General features: G+C 39.2%; 1 protein-coding gene across 1 annotated transcript in view; it reads left to right on the top strand.

Annotated features, from left to right (window-relative positions):
• Positions 1-2178: 2178 nt before the first annotated feature.
• The window catches only part of LOC112464572 (interleukin-1 receptor accessory protein-like 1-B), a gene marked incomplete at its 5' end in the record, with an annotated part of 64229 nt that continues 44376 nt past the window's right edge, over positions 2179-22031 (top strand). The window contains one exon of the mRNA XM_025031641.1: positions 2179-2360. Within this exon, the coding sequence (XP_024887409.1) occupies positions 2179-2360 (182 nt within the window). The remainder of the gene's footprint in view (positions 2361-22031) is intronic.

Here is a 22031-nt window from a genome sequence, read left to right as displayed (position 1 = left end):
GAATAATTTCTGAGATTAGCTCTACACTGCAATGTTTAATCAAGAAAACACAAATTATACTACATATAGCTATCTAACATACATCTTTAAGTAGAATCCAAGGATTGAGGATTCAAGATTGAAAATTTTTATTAAACTCTGAGCTTTGATATCAAGGATCTCAAATACGAGAATCCATGGACCAAGGATTTAGTAACCCAGAAAGAGCCCAAGAATTTAAGGCAGATATAAATATAAAAACGCAAAAAGTCAAAGATTGATATAGGAGTCGCAAAATATTTGCGGTTTTAATACCTGAAATTTATCTTCTGAGATTTATAGTTGAAGATCTTAGATGATATCAGATTAATAACAAGAATCAAGAACATATTATCCTTCGCTAAAACTATGAATGTGCTTTTCTGACTAAAGGAGGAGAGGGCAATCAAAACTTATTTTACAATTAAATTTAAATCTGAAGTAAAAATTGATAGGTATCTGCAAGAAAAATTTTGATCCCCAGAATTTGCATGCGAATTCCAAAATTTATCGAATCCTCGATCGAATCGCACATTCATGGTATTGACATAAGGGGGATGGTCTGATTTTTTTCAAGTATCCAGGAGCAAGAATTCAAGGATGCAAGGGAATATCCTTATGCGGGAAATTAATGATTGCTGCGCAGCAGAACAGAGAAATAAAATCATCGCTTAAGAAATCGAAGAGAATTAGGGAATAAGAAATCCCCTTTTTCCATGCAACTACCTCTCGGAGGAAGCAAGGGTAGAAACTTCCGGTGTAAGTCAAATTCGCAGGATCCACGCGTGATGTCTCTTTGATCCGCCGGCAAAACGAAAGTGGATTTGCGTAGTGCCCTAGAAATTGATTTATGTGGAGAGAGACTTTCTTTCCCTCTCGTGGGAACGTCGTTGAATCCTTGATCTCTACCTGAAGGACGAGAGAAAACTTTGCTCTCTCGTAACGGGATCGTTCAACGCGTGGAGCGCAGGTGCCGAATTAGAAAATTACGATAAAAATAGTCCTCGCGGAAGAAAAAAAAATTGGAGCTGAAGTTTATTCGCGCCCGTTGGAAAGTGGGACAAGAACTATTGTAAAATAAATTGTTGTTTTTACGAGATATTGACGATAAGAGTATAATGACGCGATTATAACGGCTGTATATTAGGTATTGTTATAATATTCAATTACATATTATGCTTCTATTATTATATTCTCTAGCATTATTGTATATAAACCATTATTATACTTCATTGCTACATTGCATTTGTTATCGCTATTATTGAGCTATTCTCTAATAATGAGTATTTTACGTTGCTATTACTATTAACGATATTATTGGCAGCACACAATGGAAAGGCAATGCAATAGCAGCAACGACAAATTAACGAAGCCATTGCGGCGGTGGTGGCGGCAACGCGGCGGTGGCGTAGTAGACGATTTATTTTCACGTACGGTTCAATGCTCCTGATTCTTCCTTACTTCGAGTGTTTGTCGAGGAGCGCTCGTTCTCTCGACTTTTATCTTTACGGCGGAACGAATGCTCTCAAGAACAGCCATCGATATTCCCGTCCCGGAAATATCGGGCTTGTTCTTGAGTGCGACGCGTTTCAAGACGATCGGCCGCCGTTTCTTCGCGAAAAATTATTGTTTCTTGAAAAATATCCTGCCCGTTGTCTTTCTTTCGTCAATTTTCAAAATATTCACTCGATAAACGCTCCTCAAAAAGAAAAAAATGTTTTTAATGAAAAAATATAACTTGTCTTTAACAACGAACTGAAAAAATGAAAGAAATGAGTTAAAAGATAAAGCTTTGTATCTAGAAATGTTTTCTGTTCTTTTCTTATATTATTTTGCGTAATGTGTAAATTTATCATTGCTCGTATTATCGAAGGTATAGAAAGTGAAACCGTCTTTCGTTTAGCAGAAGAAACGATAATTTTTTAGAATTTTCAACACCTCGTATTTCCGAAAAGGCCTTTGAGCCCATATTGTTTATATGAACTTTTCTTCAGAAACTCAACTCCTAAAATATCGAACAGCATTTAAGAAAAGCCCGATGTGTCGATCTCTTAACACCCTCCTGTGTATTTATTTTTAACATTTTTACCCCGGGCAGACAAGCAGTGGAGATCATTTGCTCGTAACCATAATAATACGTTTATGTTACTTCTGTCCCAGGTACAAGGACAACAGGGCTTACCCTTGGCCGGGTGGCGAGAGCCACTTTATCCTGTATCCCGAGAGCGCGAATCAAACGATCTACACGCAGGAGATGAGAGCCTCGGATGCGGGACGGTACTCCTGCCAGGCACGTAACGACACAACCACTTTGGAGGGCGACATCACTCTCTCTGTACTCGGTAAGTAGGATATCCTAGGATAAACCTGATGGGATTCATCCATCAGCCTACATTGGGAGCTCAAAGGAGGATCCTTACCGTACCTCCATTCGACATTTAATAGAAATACGTCGCGTGGAACGAGAACAAGATAACGATGAATAGTAAGATCGACATCAAAGGAGTCATTCGCGGAGAGTGATTGAAATATTATAATACGCAGGTACCTCTCCTGTATCGCTGTATAATTTGCATATGCAATTGCAGCCAAGTATCTTAATTAAAAATCGATATATTTATGAGACGATTTCTTCTAGATTAGTCTAATCGACGTGATAGAGAGATTACTAAAATTGAATTAATATGACTTTATTACAGCATAAACATAAACTTTCCATTGATTTGTTTCGTTATATATTCAGCTTTAAAATGTTTTATATTATTTAAAAGATCAAATAATATAAATATACATTTAATTAAATAGTATAATATGTATGTTCAAAAGATTAATTTTTGTATTACAGGATTTTATTCGCTTGAAATTCTATAGGGGCGCAACTTATATTCAATGTATCTTTCTAAAATTCCTTTCTATATCATCGAATTTTTCAAGAGATATCTAACGATTATATTTACAATCGGAGGAGTAATCGGATTTTTTTAAACGTTTACAATAACAACAACGAAAAGAGGAATGCATCAATCGGAAAACTGCACGCGTTCGATTGGATCCGCTATCGCTGCAGCGATCGAAAAAAAGAGCACAAAATTCGGATGATCACACGAAGATCCGCCTTTGACGCTCCCATTCAAAATAAAGGGGGGCAGGGCGGACGCGGAGGAGGGTACTGACCGATCGGGGACGAGTTGTCGCAAAAAGCGTTGCAAAACGTCAATCGCCGACAAAACGATACTCGCTTTCGATATTCGTGTCAAAGAGCCTCGTCATCATGATACTGTCATGTCGAGATCCCGCCAGGGATACAATATCGGCTCGTACGGGAGAGAAGACCCCCCTGCGATTCTTTCCGGATCTTTTTCAGCGTCCGGAACCTTTGTTATTCTGGAAAAAATCTCTCTTACCGTTTTATATACGAACGTTTCTTTCGTCGCACAATACGAATTCGGATAAAAGTTGTCGAGATCTGAATATACATATAGAGGATGAACGTTGAGTTTATTTTATAAACAATATATAATCGCCTTTATTTCCTGTTTTTTTCTTCTGTTTTTCAACCTTACGGTGTAAAGAAAACATATGTATGGATCGTCGAGAAACGGCACGAGCGATAGATTTAAGATAGTAAAAGATAATACGAGATAAAACGAAATACTGAGAAATAATTTATCAAAAATCAATTTTTTTTCTCAAATAAAAAAGATTTCGTCGCCGTCGCGTTTATCCCAGCTCGCGATAACGCGAGATAACACAGCGGGTGCGTATCGAACGCCCGCGAATGTATCGATCCGAAATTTCAATTAAATCCCCCTATCTGTAGGATTTGATCAGTTCCGGGCAGTCAGTCGCTTTTCCAGCGCGTGTTTTCGGTCACGGCACGGCAGGCTGGGCCTTTAAAAGTGTTGTATTATAGAGCCACCTCGAGTTTTATGACATCGGAACTGCATTTCCCGACCGGAGACACGAATCATTTATTTCGGGAATGGTCATCAAATTTTTGGGATTTGAATAGAAAAGTCAGGGAAGCAGAAGAATAACATTCACTATACATTTATTGAAATTGTTAAATGTTGATGAATATTTACAATGTCTATTAATTTTTTCCTTAATTGTCCTTAATGTGTTCACAATATTCGTGAATTTTTTAAATACTTATATGCATTATAAAGCTTAAAACATGGAAAATATAAATTTTACGTCATTAATTTAATTACACATTTAATTATACACACTTTACGCTAATACATTCATGTATTATTACACATACACACAAATACGAGATATAAATATATAAATATATTTATATATTTTTCAAAGTCAATTTTTAATTTTTAATTAATATATTTTTCAAATAAATTTTTAATTTTATTATAATTAAAAACAATTTCCATAAATGTGTATGGGGAAGAGGGAGAGATGAGTAAGAAATTCAGGGGGATTACTCACTTTATTGATTCTACAAGACAAAATTATCACGGAAAATCGTCGTGATAACGTGTTAGAATTCAGTTGGAAAACGTCGTTTTTTGGAAATATTTCGCCGGGGCGTCTTTTCGCGAACGACGAGGGCGAATTGCCGAGTTAATATTCATCATAGAAGTGACCTCACTTCCGGTCGTCTAACGGCTCATAAACCCCTCGATTTAACACGCATTCGTGCCATTCGTACCATTCGTGCACCGCGGCGTCGTCGTCGCCGTTCTTCCTCGTTCCGTCTGTCGATATAACCAACTTCCAGTTCGTCCAGCAATTTGCCGGAAGTCGTCCGAGAGAATTCCAAACCGGCGACGTTTAGCTCTTTGTACACACGTTGAAGTTGGCCGCTCAATTCTTTATCTCTTCACACTTTATCCGCGCCGTCGAAATACTTTTCAGTCATTACAATCAATCTACATCAAAGATGATCTTACAGATCAGAAAATTTACAGGTTTGAAGAATATAGCGTTGAAACATTTTCTAGTTAAAACAATTTATCGCGTATATTTGTATTTGGTAAATTCGTTCGTAAAAAACCGATTTTTATAGATTCACTTATCCAGTAATTCAATGACATATTTATATCTTATACTTATATATATCTTTATATAGCTACTAACTAAAAAAAAGTCAAACATGTATACCGTTGGAATTTTTTTCTGTTTTATATTGATTCTATAAATCCTGTATATTTACATTGGTCCTATACATTTGTGTCGAACGTACTTTGTGCAAAATGAAGAGAAAGATCATGCAAGTATAAGAATAATCGAGAGTAAACGCTTTTCCTCGCGTGCCTTGGGACCGGATTAATGAATAAATTCCTTACATGAGCTGAGAAAGCAATCGCTTCGCGGAAAATTGCCAGCCAGGAAAATTGATACGACCCGACCTCTTTCGTTCTCTCTCTTTCTCTCTCTCTCTCTCTGTCTTCTGCGTTACGCGATCGAGCGAGGTGCGTAGGTAGAAGATTCCGCGAACGGCCAATCGAATCTCCTTCGTGGAAGAGTTCACTCGCCGCGGTATGCACCGCTCCGCATCTGTTCACCGATGACGCGTCCCAGATGTGCCGCAGTTTGACTTTCGGAAGAGCGCGGCCGCCGCAATTGCAAGAGGAAATCGCGTGTTCTTATGATTCTTAATCTTTGCATTTTCCCAAAAGATTGGAAAAAAGGGATAGCTTTCAATCTCATAATGAGACTTCCTCACCACACAAGATATTCGAGAATTTTTGAACGTATTCTAAGAAGATACATATATGGTTTAAAAAATTCATTACTTGTATTTTATTACCTACGTACATAGTATCGTTCATAGAAAAGTAAGATTAGATTAAAGAGAATGATTGCACAAGGGCTAGAAAAGGATAAAACATTCATGTGTACTTTTCAAGAAACGTGATTCCTTTATTTGGAATAGATTTCGCTCTTTTTTTTTATAGTTGCCAATTGATGAGTCACTCGTTAGCGAGCTAGGTGTCGGCAAAACGTTAACAATTGTCTTAATCGCGCCTCGTTGGCTTATCAGCCGGTTCTTGGGACGACAAGCGAAGCGTATCAGGGTTATCATTACAACGACTATTTTGTTTGGCCTGTTTTTCGAGGTAGGTGCTGTTAAAGGCGTCGTTAAATTACGGGAACGCGTTCGGGGAATCTTTAATCGGGGTTCTTCGAAACAAAGGCAGTGCCACGCGCGCTTGACGTTTGTGTTCGACTCGACCATATCAGCATAAGTGCAACGGATTACTGTCGCCTCGATGCGTAGTCCTTCATTGCGAATGCGATTGCTTAACCCTAATGAGTCACACTTCCCGAGAATCCCGTACCGGTCACACTGGGTGAAATACACCCCAGCGTGTTTGCACGTGTATAAAAAATTGTAGATGAACCTTAAAAAAAAAATATTCTGTAGTAGTTTAAGTCTTCCTTAAAAAAACTGTATAGGTTTGATTTGCAAAAAATTAATTTAACATATGTAAAAAAATTGTTGAAAAAAAAAAGTCGGAAAAGTGCCATTTTTCACAAAAACTAATGTAACTTTTTCAATTTTTAAGATATTTTAATTTTTTAAACGGTTTTTTCATCCTCAGATGATGCACTTTTCACTGATTATTGCAGTTTATGCGACCGTTCCAAAAAGTATATTTATTTTGAGGTATAAAGGTGCGATTTTTTGCGGAAAAATAAAAAGGACATTTTTATGGAAAAAATAGCAATATATTTATGAAAAATGGTTTAAAAAATATGAAAAAAATATATTTACGTTGCAAATTACATACTTTAAGTAAATGAAAAAGTTACATTTTTTTATTCGATGTCATAGGCATGGCACATTCAACGCATAAATATGCCCGATGCTTGTCGCACATCGGTCGAAGGCAAGTGGGACACATGGAGCTCGTCTTTTTATCAGTTTCTTTCGGGCAAATTTTACATTTTTTTTTGTCTATCCAATTTTGGGCGGTCCTCTCCAAATGCAGGCCTGTCCTGGAGGTGCAGGATATTCGCAATACCGCATTTGACGTCCTTGCGAATTGTTGATATTGTGTATCGTTCTTGCAGGTGTGCCTTGATCAAATGTAATTATATTTAATTAAGGCACGACTCTGCCGTCACGTTACTGGTGTCTCCTCGCATGCTATTTTTCCATTTAAGCAAAATTCGTGCATTGACTGCGGCTTGGTCTATATAGTATGCCGAAAAATATTCGCCATCGAATTGGCTGTCCTTCGGACTCCTCAAGCAATTCCTCGCGAATTGTACGGGAGCGCAAGTTATAAGCCATCTACTTTTCATGAATAATTACACAGTAAAATTTTTTTAAAAATTCTAAGCAACGAAAAACAACTGTATTTGCCTCTTCACTTTGAAACAACGAGAAACGAAAAAAAAATACTCAAAAAACTCAAATTATTACGAATGAGTCACACTGGGTGAAATACACCCCACAATTCCGAGACGCCCACTTTGAACGGCTGCCGAGAGAGAATTAACGGGCCGAAAAATATATTACCGACGGGGATCGATACTAGAAGGTCCCAACTACCTGTAGATAGCGGCACAAGGCCCATTTCCATTGGTTTACTGGGTCGTTTTCGAAGTCAAAAAAACGCTGGGGTGTATTTTACCCAGTGTGACTTATTAGGGTTAAAAGAGTTTTCAATTCATTTTCTACCAACGAGAGAGTTTTTAATTCATTTTCCATCCGAAAAGAATTTTAAATTCCTAATTGGCAGACATTTCAAATATTTAAGCTTTCTTAATCCTGCAGAAAATTTTTATACATTTTTAACGGAATATTAAATATCTCGAATTATTAAACAAAATATTTTAATAATTTAATATTTGTATATATTCTAAATTGGACTATTAGAATATTAAGTTTTATCTTTTCAATGCACTTATTGTCTCTTTCCAGCTGTAACTAATTCTTTGAGTACGATTTATTATTAGGTTTTTTTTTTATTGGAATTCACACACATACGTGATTTAAAATCTTTATCGAATTTGCCATTATTTTATCAATTTTACATTTATTGTACATATACACGTATATGTATGTATATAATACATATAGAATAATTATTCATATAGAAGTGCGAAATTTTGCTGATTTCTACCCAAACAGTACGATTATTCGTGTAATCCACATCTGTTTGATTAAATACGCTTATAAAATTATAGCTCAAGCTCGACATATTTGGACGGTAACTGCCGAATAATTCGCGGGAAGCTGTCCGGTTCGCTTTTATCACCGCGCATTATCGTCGTGTACGCGACAACTAATTTCCGCCGGGCCGTTTCATTGATCAACCTACGGCGAACGTACCTACGGCGAATCAAATTGTCGCAATTTCAGCGGCGCGGCGCGGACAGTTTTTTCTCGCCCGGGCTCCGCGTAACAAATGCAAACCAACGCGTCGACAGAGATCGACGCTGCAATTTTTCGCCCCAGGTATTTACGCGGTGCATTCCGACTCCGCGCGTGTATAAATTCACGTCCGCGTCCACGCGCCCGTTGGCAGTTATTATTCGGCGAAACAGAAACCCGATCGTCCGGCGGAACCCCCCGCGATCGTCCTGACGACGACGATGAATTCGATTTTCGCCAAATTGCGATTCGCCCCGGGTGAAACGTTGTTGCCAATCGCCGCCCGACTCTCTTTGTCGCCGCCGAGATCGATTCCCGTCGTTACAAAGGCGATCCAGACGTGCGCAGCATCCGAAAGCCGGTCAATCCGCAAGAGTGTCTGTGGTGCTGCGAAATTCTGATATTTGCGATGGAACGGACGATGAAAAATTGTGCGATACGCACTCGTGCAATATTGTATTTCAAATTTTTTTATCTCATCAAATAAAACGTTACATTGAAACAAACATAACACTTCAATATTAATATGTTGTTCTTGAAACGCAGTACTTCAATATGTATCAATATATGGTTTTTATTGCTTGAATTGTTAAAATTGAACTTTATTATTGCCATTGTATGAATCCGGAAGATCTTATTTTACATAGGAATGTTTAGAATGCTTAGAAAGGACACAACGTCGTGGCTGAGGCAGGCGTTCTAGATCGCTAGTTTCGTAACTCCGCTAAGAGGCTTTTATATGCGCGGAATTCCCAGCCTTAATTCTTCTGCTACCAAAACCTTCCCAGAGTTTTTTTTTCTTTTTTTTTTGCTTCCTCATAGAGGAAGCTTTGTTTTCGTAAAAAAAAATTTTTTTTAGTTGCCGCTGCCAATGTGTTTAGAATGTTCTAAAACGTCGAAAAATCGCTATTTTAAAAAATGTCGGTATGTGTGTATGTGTGTATGTATGTAGAAAATATGAAATAGGGAAGATTGAAGAATAGAATTAGAAAAATTGCCAATATTTTAAAATTTTTAACCTTTAAAGGCTACATCTCAAGTCTCAACAATTGAGACTTTTCATAAATTGATATTTTTTGACAATTTAGTATTAATTATTGGCAACTTTTCTAATTATATACAAAAGGTTCACATAATAAATATCATTTTAAGAAATGTCATTTAAAGTATTAATACTTTAAGAAGATATTAATCTATAAGAAAAAAAATTGTAGTAGGTACACGAAGATTCCGGATATTTTTATTCAGAAATTAAGAAAATGGATAATAAAAAGAAAGAAATTGAAGAATTTAGAAAAAGTAAATTTAAAAAAATTATTATATAAATATAATAATTTAATTTTTTTTAAATAAAAAATAACATTTTTTAAATTCTTCAGTTTTGGATGATGGTATGGACGAAAAACTCCTTGAAGTATTCATAAAGTATGAAGAAACTGTAACATGGATAAAACTGGTCATAGATGAAATACTTCTTGAAATCGTAAAAGAAGAGGCGAAGAAACGAAAGCTTGTAAAAAAAAAAAATAAGTGATGTCGAAAAAAATTTCCGAAAAAAGGCAAGAGGAACAGAATAGGAAAGAGAGAAGAAAGAAAAAATAGAGAGAAAAGAAACAAGAAAGAAAAGGTTAGCTCTCTTTATAATAAATCTTTATGTATATAATTATATCAAACATTAAAGATTTTAATTTAATTTATATTATTATAGATAGAAAAAGATTACGTTACAACACCATATGCCAAATATAAAAGTGTATGAAGGTCGCGCTGTACGGAAAGACAGCCGAACGCCCGCGAAACTTTTGGCTACGATTATAACGGTGAACGTGGCCCTTTCACCGCAAGTGGAACAATATTATTAGGCTTACACGTTTATATTTAAGAAAAACTTTTTAACTGTTTAAATGCATTTATTTCCCGATAATTGTACATTATAATACAGAATTTATATTTATATAATAGATTTGAGATTATATTGCGTATTCACAATATCCATTGTTAACTTTATTTGTTAATCAAATTAGTATAAAATGCCATTTACAGTACAAGCTTGGATCTTACAATTAGTATAGTCTAATGTTATTTCTGTGTATATACATCAGCGTATTCCAAAAAGACCGGACTCCGTTTTACTGACAAATTATGTGGAACATTCTAAGACGAAAACTCTTATGCGAAAATGTCGAGGCTTATAATAGTAACCTTGGGTTAAAGCATCAAAATGACTGTAAAGAATTTATAGCGAAAAGAGACAGGATTTTATTACTACACGGATGTGTCGTAAGTCTGACTATAAAATCGTATCTTGAGATTCGGAGAAAAAATAATATTTAAAATATTTAAAATTTTCGACGCGCAAAAAATTTCACTTTTGATCTTTGAGAAAACATGATTGCCTTAATAAAAATTACAACATGGCATATAATCTCACATGGTCCCACGTTGGTTACATGGGCATCACCTTTCACTCTCCATTCTCCCCCCCCCCCGTTCTCCTCTTCCGTCATCTTGCCGTGCGACGGCCGATCTGGATACTTTATTACCCCATCTCCGTATTCCTCTCTCTCCGTTCTCCCCCCCACCCCGTCCTTCTCTTTCCTTCTTCTTGCCGTGCGGCGGACGATCTGTCCAGCTCACGCACGCTCGGCACCTCTTCTCCTTCTTCGTTTCATTCCTCCGTCGCTTTCTCTCCATCTCAATGTTCAAAATAGAAGAAATAAAATTTAGAGTAAATTAGTTACGGAAATGTTGGTCAAATACCTGATCATACCTGAATCGATTAAAGACGTCCCACGCACTAGCGATTAAAAAATTACCGCAAAGTTGACGGGCACTATATTTGTTCCGAAATCGGGAGTATAACGATAAAATCTTGTGATTCCAAGTAGCGAAGTCACCATAAGGCCTAGTGGCCCAAACATATTCTCTATCCATCCGACAAGTGGTTCATTGGCGCTAGAAAAAATTGAAAGAAATCTTAATTATTCATTGTTATGTAGATTCGCATGAATCAAACTTATTGTTTGCTAAACGCGACATACGCACACACACACACACACATCCGCGATTGTTTATTATTATTTTACAATTGTAGACTTTCACAAACACATAATTATGCAAAGCAGAAAATTATTAAATATAAATGTTATTTAATAAATTCAATAATATAATTAGACTCGTGAAAGTGTCAAAGATTTAACAGCGAATGCGAGTCGGGCGCGGAACGTGGTGCGCAAATAAAACTAAAACCTGTATTTAAGGGGGGAACCTGGTTTATAGGGTCAAGATTTATTTTTTTGCTTAAAAATATTACGGAGAATCGACTCCGAGACGGCGTGCACGGAGCGAATACGGTGCGTGCAGCGGCAATCTGGTGGCGCGCGCAATTGCGGGGGTCCGCGGGAGATGGATTTATGAATTACGGGCGCTCAGTTACGCGCGGTGAATTACTAGCGTCGGGGAATTGGGTCGATTTAATCTGACTTTTTGCGCGCGAGGTGCGCGTAGGTAGGTGGATAGATGATGTTCCGCGAATCCGCGATCAATTCACTTCGTAGAAGCGCATCGCGTATCATAAATGCCGCGGTCGGCGACGGCACTTATTATCCGGACGCATCGGTGCGTCCAGCGAGACGGAGGAAGGGAACAGCTCTGGCGACCACTTGGAATCTTCCTTTTGCAAACTTCGATTCGAACGTTAACGTCGCCATGTATATCGCGCCCCATATACATTTACATTTTATAAAAAAATAAAAAATATGAAATATATATAAATATTTTTTACCTTATTTACCTACATATATTTACTAAATATTTGTATATACTATTTATCTTACACATATATAATTCTAGTTAGTTACTATATTACTTGTTAGTTACTATATTATTTTATAAACTTTTCAAATAGATAATAATTATATTGTGTGTGTGATGTTGTGATGTAATATAATTATTGAAAAAATGTTTATGAAAATAATATAAAATAAATTGATGTATATAACAATTAAAGTTAGCGTAATGTAAATATTAACTTTTTAAAATCACACATAATATAAAATAAAAAATATTTTATATTTTTTATTATTCTATCAAAAACACTGCGAATCTTTTTTAATTTACTACACGTATGTTTACCGTACGAATGTTTTAAAAGCTTTCATAACAAAAGAATGAAAAACACGTGATATTTTCAAACGGCTATTGTTTCACTTACATGATATATTTCAGAAATAATACGTATTGTATAAATATAATTATTAAACGATGGTAAACATAAAATCTCTTTGCAGAATTAAATGTATACATAATTTTACAATTTTATCTTTCTGCATTCACAACACAATTTGTATTGAAAAAAATTACCGAAAGAATTTAACATTGTCAAAAATTTAGCCTCGCAGGGATATTGAAGATGTTAAAGGATTTCGTGGGAAGGAAGAGATTTCTGAATGCGAGCAGCCCTCGGAGAGTCAAACCCCCCTGTTGACACACCGCCGACATACTACCGCCGATAAATTTTCATGCGATCATTCCGCGCGTCACCTCCAGCGCTCCACCTAATTTCTTTCTCGTTTCGACGAGTATCAAACCACCCCCGTCACCCGTCCGTCGATTCTTTCCTCCTCTTCGCACCCCATTCGCAACTATCATTTGCACCCACCACTTCGGGGGTTTACAACTCGGCGACGCCGTTCGCTTTATCGCCGCCGGCCTTTTGGGTACTCGATTTACGATACGCGCGAACTTTAAGAGTTGGGCGGGTGTGCTGTTTACCCTTACGATCTCTCTTGTCGTAAAGTCCCGAATCCTCGTAAATTTCGCTACGCCGAAACATTTACTTTCAGGAGGATCATTATCGCGTAGTAAATAGCCACGTAAGGACGTCAAAACACAAACGGATCTGAAATAGAGTACACAAAATATATTTAAAAAGTACCGAAGAAAATCGGAGAAATCAGGTGTCAAAAGAATTTATATCAAAAATCTAGAAATATGGAATTTTTAAAAATTCCGAAAATATTACTGGATTCTCTTTTCAAAGAGATCAAATGTGTTCAAAGGAATCTCGAGGTCCGAGAATCTGAATCTGAAATTCAAGCAGATCTGAAATTGAATTTATGAAATAAATTTAAAAAATTATTGAAAAAAAAAACAGAAACCCCGAGTACGACGAAAATATATGTATCGAAAAATCTAAAAACATGGTATCAAATTCCAAAATCTCGAAATTGCGTCTGCTGAATGCTCTTTCCAGAGTGATCGAATGTCCGAAATTCAAGAATCTCGAACGTGCCAACTCGCGGTCTAAAAATACGCGGAATACGCGTATATATCTCGGGATCACGCGATCACCGTCTTAGGATATGATTCCGCGGCTTATTGCTAATAACCCGCATTAATACCCATACGTCGATTTAGAACACAGGCACAAAGGGGAGAGGCGAAGGAAGAGAGGAGACCGGTCATGACTACCGGAGGCAATATCTCAAGCCTAATTGCATCGTGCGGCCGATGTTGCCGCGCATCGGACGTGAGCGCCGTGCAGCCCGCGTGCAGCTGTAGTTCCGTCGCGGAGGACGACGATGGCGATGATGATGCTGCGAGCGATATGCAATTAGTAGTGCAGTCCCGTGTGCCTCGGGCGCTATATCTCTCTCGTCTCGGGATATTTCTGCGCGCGGCGGAAACTTGAGTACCACGCCGCGGGAGTTTCCCCCGTGCGGGAAAGGATGCTGATCGCGTCCGCGGACGTGATCGCGGGATCGATTCCGCGGAAAGCTCCTCACGGTAAACGCGCGTTACGCTGCATTCAGATGCAATGCTACGGATATCAGATTCCAGATAGGTAGTTAATTACAGCGCCAGGTCGTTAGATGCGAATTGTAGATATTGAGATGTAATCTGCTGTGAAATTGTATTTAATCATACAATATTCTTATTAGGAACGCGCCGTTAATTAGCGAATTACGTGATATATCGTACATTGTTTAATATAGACATGATGATAAAATTGATAACAAAGCTATTATAAATTTTTAAGTCTTACTTTTTATGGAGTTTAACTAAGAATCGATGCTCAATTCAACAGAAATTCAATTTAACGATAATTAACGCAGATAATTAACATTAAAGACCAAAGATATGCAGCAAAAATAACGAACTTTGTCAAATCTTTCGCCAAGAGATCGACTCGGAATTCTTCGAAAAATCTATCATTTCAACTGACTTATTTTATATAAGTAATATCGGGTACGGTTTCGACTAGCACACCCCATAGACTCGCGGTTTTAATTTGCGAATGGCGTCCGCAAATACAAGGGGATCAAGCCTGCGGGAGTCTCTTTATTTCTCTCCTCGTCGCAATTTCCATCTCTTGAAATGAAACAAGGTATTTCTTCGGCTGGACGCTGAAATACCATTGGCTAACGACTAGCGTCTGGCACCCTTTCATCCTTCCTCCGTATAACTTTTCATCGTGTATCCGCAGTTTTTACACGGAGTACACGGTCGATATTTTTCCGCGCGCTCGGTTCATTATAATGTTTTTTTCGTGATAGATTTATTCATTGGTTGCGACAATTGTAAGGACTGAGATCACCTATTGATCCTCCTTTATTAGTAGCGACAATCTTTATTTAAATTTTTTTAGCACATTTTTCGTTTTGCCTTTGAAATAAATTTATATTTAAGCGTCAACCGAAGAAAAGGAGGAAGCATATAGAAATTGTAAGAGGATTAAGAAATTGCAAAGTGTACATGTATAAGTAAGTGTACAGTTAAAGCAACTAAATATTTATAATTCTTTGAGAGTGTTTCTTGGGACGTAATTTAAAGTGAAATTGCACTCGCTATGCGTTTTATGAGTATTTTTATTAAGCCTTTGGGAAATTGTAAAATGTCAGACAGTTAATAATTTACTCTTTGAAAATAATAATTAATGATATTTTAGGAAAATAATCTTTTATGTTCCTATTTTAATAATTTCGTAATTTATTTAAAAAAAATATATATATACATATACATATATATATATTGGATTAATATACAATTTTCTTATATATAAACTACGTTATATACTTTAATCAATATTATATCTATTTATTTTCTAACTATTTTTAAAGAATTAAGTGAATCCTTTTTACATAAAATTATATATCATACCTCTTTATTTACAACAATTACGCGAGATACTCAATATCCGTTTTAAAGACATGTCGAGTCGGGAATGTCGGGATGCATTTCTGCCGCGACTTCTCCTAATCCCTAGTCGTTCTGGCCGTACTTCCGCGCACTTTCTCCAATTCAAACGAAATAGCTGTGTACTCGGATTCTCTCGCGGGTGAAAGAAACCGTGCGCGGAAAGTGCATCCGGGCCGGCAGCTCCTGGTCGTAATCTTTACGGAGAAGCGTCGTGGCGGCTCTTATCGCGCGCCGCGCGGTATCCGGGACGCGCACCATATGTGCCCGTGCGCATGCACGATGCACGATGCACGATGCACTGGATGCACGTCGCGCCGGTGCATTTAGGAACCGTTCGCTGAGAGAGTCCGCGGTTGCACTCAGCTACGCGGAATGGCTCGCGATAGCGGGGTATTGTCGCGCGTGACGCGATAAACTTTGACGACGCCGCGCGACAATAAAGGCCTCACCCCTCTCTCACTCCTTCGTCCATCGGGGTCGGTTAATCCGCCCGCTTCTCACAGGAAGCGTTGATAAGCGCCGATAAGCTAGTCGACGCGCCGCGCCGCGCCGTTTTGACGCTCCGGGGAAGGGGGGGATAATTTTCGCGGGTTTGTTTCGGCTCGGAAGCAAAAATTACGCTCGAATTACTCCAAAATTCTGCGCGCGCACAAGATCCCCGATAATAATCCGAGATATACGCAGAATCGAATTCGCGATTGAACGCGAAGTAAAGGGGGAGAGAAGCGATCTTATCTCAAACGATAAGCGTCGAGCGTATATAATAAAAATATAAAAAATAGCTAAAAACTGAACGAATAATGTTATTGGAAAACAGACAGCATGGGAAAAATAGACGGGCGAGGAATTGTGAAAATATTGATAAAAAGTTTCGCCGATCGCGAAAGATCGCGATGAAAAATTCCATTCAAAAAGGATGTATGTGCTCAAAATTAAACGACGCGAACGTGAAAACGCTAAAACGGGAGTAGCATGGAAATACGTCGTGTGCGCAAAAATATTTCGCGCAAATACACGGGTCAGACGAGTAAACGAACAGCGGAAATTTTGATACTCGACCGTATTTCGAGCGAGGGCTCCGTCAGATCTCAACGTGGCGTTTAATTGAATATGAAAAGCGTCATTTATTTAATTAAATATAATAACGTTGCGCTGGAATTGATTACGATTGTCGTTTCGGCATCATTACACGCCACCCCGCTCCCTCTCTTTCTCTCTCTAATTGTTATATTACAACTGTCATTGCGCAATTGCGATCGTAACGTCATTACGCTATCGCGAAATCTCATTTAATCCCGGCAACAATACGGCACGAATGACGCACGGTCGGGCGCGATACATTTTGCATCGTCGAGAAAACGCGCTGGAAATTCCGCCCGAGGTTCCGGCCGAAGGGGATGCATTGGGTTACCGGGGTTACCAAAGGATACTACACCGAGATACCGGCGGGAGAAAGGGGGGCGAGGGGCGAGATGCCCGTCTTTCCTTGTTACATCGCGCCGCTGCGGTTAATTGATTAACGTCCCCGTGAGGCCATTGACCGTTAACATCGCTCCACCGAGGACCCTCGTGGCGCCTCGATACATCTAATAAAACTCCGCCGCCACGAGACGCGGCGAGAGATGGCCGCACGATATAGTGCGACCACGGGTTGCTATAAATGAACTTCATAATTCGTGAGGGTCCACTCCGGACACGGTTTCACACTCGACTCCGCGAAATTATGAACTTGCCGCGAGTTTGCACCGATCTCCCTCAAAACCTAAATATGACAAATTCACCCTGGCATCGGCGAAACTTGCGCCGAAAGGTACATTTCGCGAAGGAATTAAAATAAAACTCGTAAAAATATTTTGAATCAAGAGTCCAATTTGATACGTTGAAATCAATTCAAGTTTCCACGAGCTTCTTGAAATAATTCAACAGTCTACCTCGAAACGATCTTTTGTAAAATGAGAAAATAAAATGGTTAAATGATGAGAGGATGATAAAAAGGATAACAATAGCGCGCAATTTAATTCGATTTTTCCATTTCTTTTTCTGATCCGTCTGATCGTAAATCGAGACTGTGTCAAATTATAAATGGCATGCCGAAATGGATTTCGGCGAGGAGAGAAAATCGTGCCTCTACGAAAGTCAGACGCGAATTTTCTAGGAATACGTTCCCCGCTTTTATATTGGCTGTCGCCCTGCACCGTGCACACCTTACACAATGCACCTGTCCGCGCGCGCGCGCGCTCAGGTGTCGTGTGTCCAGGTCGGGCCTGGTAATCCTCGAGAAACCGCGCGCGTCTCCCCCGCCGGTCCTTGATCCCCCGGTACACGAGGACGTGATCAGACTGAAACTCAACTCTCGGGGCTCTCCCGATCGCCCTTTCGAGGACGAATCTCATTGCGGCAATTTCGCAGAGAGCCAAATTTGCCTAAACAAAGATATTCTACTTGATTGCATGCAAATGCGGGTATAAAGTTTTACTCTGTACGTATTAGTCTCGCACTTTTGCCATTAAAATTTCAGGCGACTGCTTTGCGTGTAAAAATTTCACGATACGCACTGCGGAAAATTTTCACGAGAGAAATTCTAGGAGCGGAAGCTCTAACTCTGAAACTCATTTGTCCATTTATTCTCGTCTAATTTTATTTATCCGAAGATATTGATCTTTGCTTTTGCGCGCCGAGTTTAGAATGCGCAGAAATCAGTCTCTTCCGAAGAACAATATCAGTTTGACGCAAAACTGTAATTTGAGATAATATTTTTACGCCAAGCATTTGTAAATTGCGTCAAAGGACGGAGCATTATTCGATTGTTGCTGAAAAAGATTATCTTCGGCTCGCCGAAGGAATCCGTAGCTCCGGGATGTACAATTTCTGGGATGGAAACTTATGAATAACATGCACGACTCGCGGTATCTTGTGTCCACAAGCCGTAAGCTCCTCGGGGAATCAGTTCCCGGCGTATCCTGTGTACTTCTCCACATCCCTTGCAACCGTAGAGACGGTTCCTAGTGGAAATTTCCTCCTTACAGCTTCTTATGTAAACACCCCTTATTGTTCTTTGCACGCGAAACAGCATTAATGTGGTTTCCTATTTTCCTTCTGCAGCATTATACAATACTTAAAAGTGCAAGAGGTCAATGAAGCGGAAACTACCATTTTACAGTATACTTTAAGAAACTTTTTCCTAAAAATTTAATATCACATTTTTTATATGATAAATATACAATGCAAAAGCATTCTTTTTTCGTCTTGAAAAATAATCTCGATCGAGTCCGCAAAAATTTGCGTTATTATAGATAAGTTTGCATTATACATTTTTTAAAACTAAAACGATATAACTTTTATGAGAAAATAACTTTGGAATTCCGAATAAGAATCGTGAACTATATATTTTTTTAATTATCTTTAATTCTAAAAAAAACTCCGATTTAGAGAGTTAATCCTTTAAAACTTTAAAATACCATCGATTTTTGAGGTCAGAGACAACAAAAATACAGCGGTGTAAAAGTAACGAAGGTAATGAGGGAAAATAATTCTTATGTGTGTAATACGGAGGCGCGTAACGAGAGAAAGATAAGTATACTTTTCAGTAACTTACACATGGGTTAAACCCATTGTTCAGCACCCTCCTTCCTACAATGCATCCCCCATCCACCCGCAACTAACCCATTCTACTACTCTCTGCCCTACTGCTCGAGCGCGCCGTGAGAAACACAACCGATACGACGGAAGCTCGCCCGGATTTCCCGAGCGCCGACAGTTTTATTGGCGGAAACTTCGCTTGTTCGACCGTCTGTTTTTCCCCGTCGATAGTTTGCGGCACGGCGGCGGCGGCGCGGCGGCGGCCTGGGGAAACTTTCGGATCAACTGCGCGAAGAGACTTTCCTAGCCCGACGGCTTTAGGAGTCACTTCGGTTTGCATTGTCTGCCGGTGTCTGTCGGTCGGTACTTCCGAGTGGAGGGATGATTGCCGCGAGGGGTGTGGGAAAGGGCGCGATCGAAATTCCGTGTCCGCCACCGCGCGCGCGACTCGAGTGGGTTAACAACTTCTCAAATGGCATTAAGACTCTATCGGTGTTGCTCAAGACGCGCCATTCACGTGGGAATTAGGCGTCGGCGTAATCTTATCGGCGAGTACGGATCGATTACCGAACAGATGTTTTATTCGGAGAATTTTGTAACAGAGGTCACAACAAATTTTTATTTTTATGAATCACAGTGGTGGAATATAAATTTTTAGGTACATTTATACATTTTTATAGTCAAAATCATTAATTATTATCACAGGATAAAATTATATCGACAGAAAAATACAGATATTTTTGTCACAATTGTATTTTAATGAAAGCGAAAAATAATTATGCTTAATGACGTCTTCTAGACGGTTATAATAAAAAAATAGATATTTTCCTACATTTTATTTCTACGGTTTTTCTTTACTATAACATAAACTGATTTAGTGTACTTTATTCGAGTCCTCCTACCCTAAAAAAATAAAAATCCAAGAGTATCTATATAGGAAAATAAAATTACATCTCCTTGGAGTAAAGAAACTGAGGCACCTGTTAAATTCCCGCTGAGGAAAAGTCGAGTCGACGTTCATCGAGGAAAATACGTATCGTATTTTCCAGCATTTTAACGTAGAAATTGCACGGTTGCGAGAAGGTATATAGCAATGACGGCTGACGTTTCGTGCCGGCGATTTCTTTCTTTTTTCTTCTCTCTTCCTCTCTTTATTTTATTTTTTTTTTGTTCGCGGTTGCACTCCGCGGCTCGCTCCCAACCCGAAGGAAGGCACCCCGCGCGCACCTTTTGCAACAAAGTATCGGCGAATTCGCCGGCACGTGACACTCTCCCACATGCATCACGACGTAAAAGGGCCCCTGTCCGTTTACGTTGCCAGGCGGGCGCAATGTTGCTCTGATCAATAAATTGCGCCGCGGCCGACGGACGGAGCTATCCCGCATCGATTCGCATCGCCGCGATATTAAACGCTGAAAATAAATCGCGGAGCGGCTCGTCGCGATCGATAGATCGTTACACGGGCAAGGGCCGGCGGGACTTTGCGATTGATTGGTGCGCGCAGTCAGCTGATGGGAGGCACTTGCGGGAAGGCACCGCGGCTCTACATCCTGCGAATTTTAAACGAGTTGGCAAATGAATCAATGTAGAACTCGATGGGAACTTATTCTCACAAAGTATCTATATAATGATTTTCTTTTAATTTATTTATCTGAACTTAACTTTTACTCTCTTCAGTGGAAACTTAGTAAGAGCTTCTCGGTGAATCTAATTTAACTCCCGGAATCCTGTTTTGATCAATTCTCCGAACATCCTTTTAAAGTCTCGTCTAGTACCGCGCTTCTTCTCTTAATAAACATATTAGATTAATACGATATTAATTAGATTACATGCTTTAGAAAAAGATTTGAATAAATTTAATATGATATATACTCTTCAGAAGATTTAATCTAATTTTTCAAATGTATTCCTTGCCGTCAAGGATCGCGAAGCTTCTGTATATGTATAGGTATATCTGTATACGTATCCCGCTTTTGATATCATAAATTTAGATTAAATGAAGTTCAATCTTTATCAAAGTGGAAGTGGGTCACTTCAGTACTACGGTCTACGGTGCTGAATTTTCTGCTCCTCGGATGCCGTAATCCCTGGGCAACGTCAAGCAAGAGAGCGGAGCGTCGTCGTCCGTCTTTGATAGCGGAGCTCTCCATATTATCTCATCGCAGATTATGGAACGTGCCACGCATATTTCCGAGCGTCCAAGAACGCTCCGGTCGAGTCGTTCGGTCGCGACGCGATGCACAGCACAGCCGGTGCCTGCGGCGTTACAGCGCAGCGCAGCGCATCGCGGCCGCGGCGGTGCAACGGGCAGCTGGAAAACGTATTTCACGCTAAATTACGAGCCTGTCCCGGCCACAACCGCGAGATTCCAGCCGGACATTGTATGCAATAGACACATCTGGGGATAGATAGAACGTCCGCGGGACGAGCGCGCTTTTTGACTCGCCACTATCCGCGGTGACGCGCTCTTTCCGCCGCGCCGCGGCGCAATCCCCCGGAACCTGTAACCAGACCGCGAAACTGGGCCAGAACTGTAATGTGACTCCCCGGCGCTATATAAGCGCTACTTTGAATGGCATTTGGCTGTGTCTGTTTAAAATTACACGTGCATTCAGAATTGCGCGAGATGTAAAGTTAGTTAACCGCGCAAGGCATCCTTCGCGGTCGGTGAATATTTGTGCTGCTTCATTTATTTATAATTATGTTACTCTAAATGAAATAAATCGAGAAATCCATCCTTTACCGCGCAACTGCTGAATATGTTACGAATTATTTTGATATGGAGATTATTATCATCATTTTTTTCCAAATTTAATTCTCCCTAATTTTAATAAAATACACCAAGTTTTTGGAGATTTTTTTCTAAATTTATCTAAATTTTATATAT

Source organism: Temnothorax curvispinosus, unplaced genomic scaffold (assembly GCF_003070985.1).
Source record: "Temnothorax curvispinosus isolate PA1 unplaced genomic scaffold, ASM307098v1 QBEX01014323.1, whole genome shotgun sequence".
Taxonomy (NCBI): domain Eukaryota; kingdom Metazoa; phylum Arthropoda; class Insecta; order Hymenoptera; family Formicidae; genus Temnothorax; species Temnothorax curvispinosus.
The sequence above is the reverse complement of the archived record's forward strand: the minus strand, read 5'-3'. Positions and strand labels throughout refer to the sequence as shown.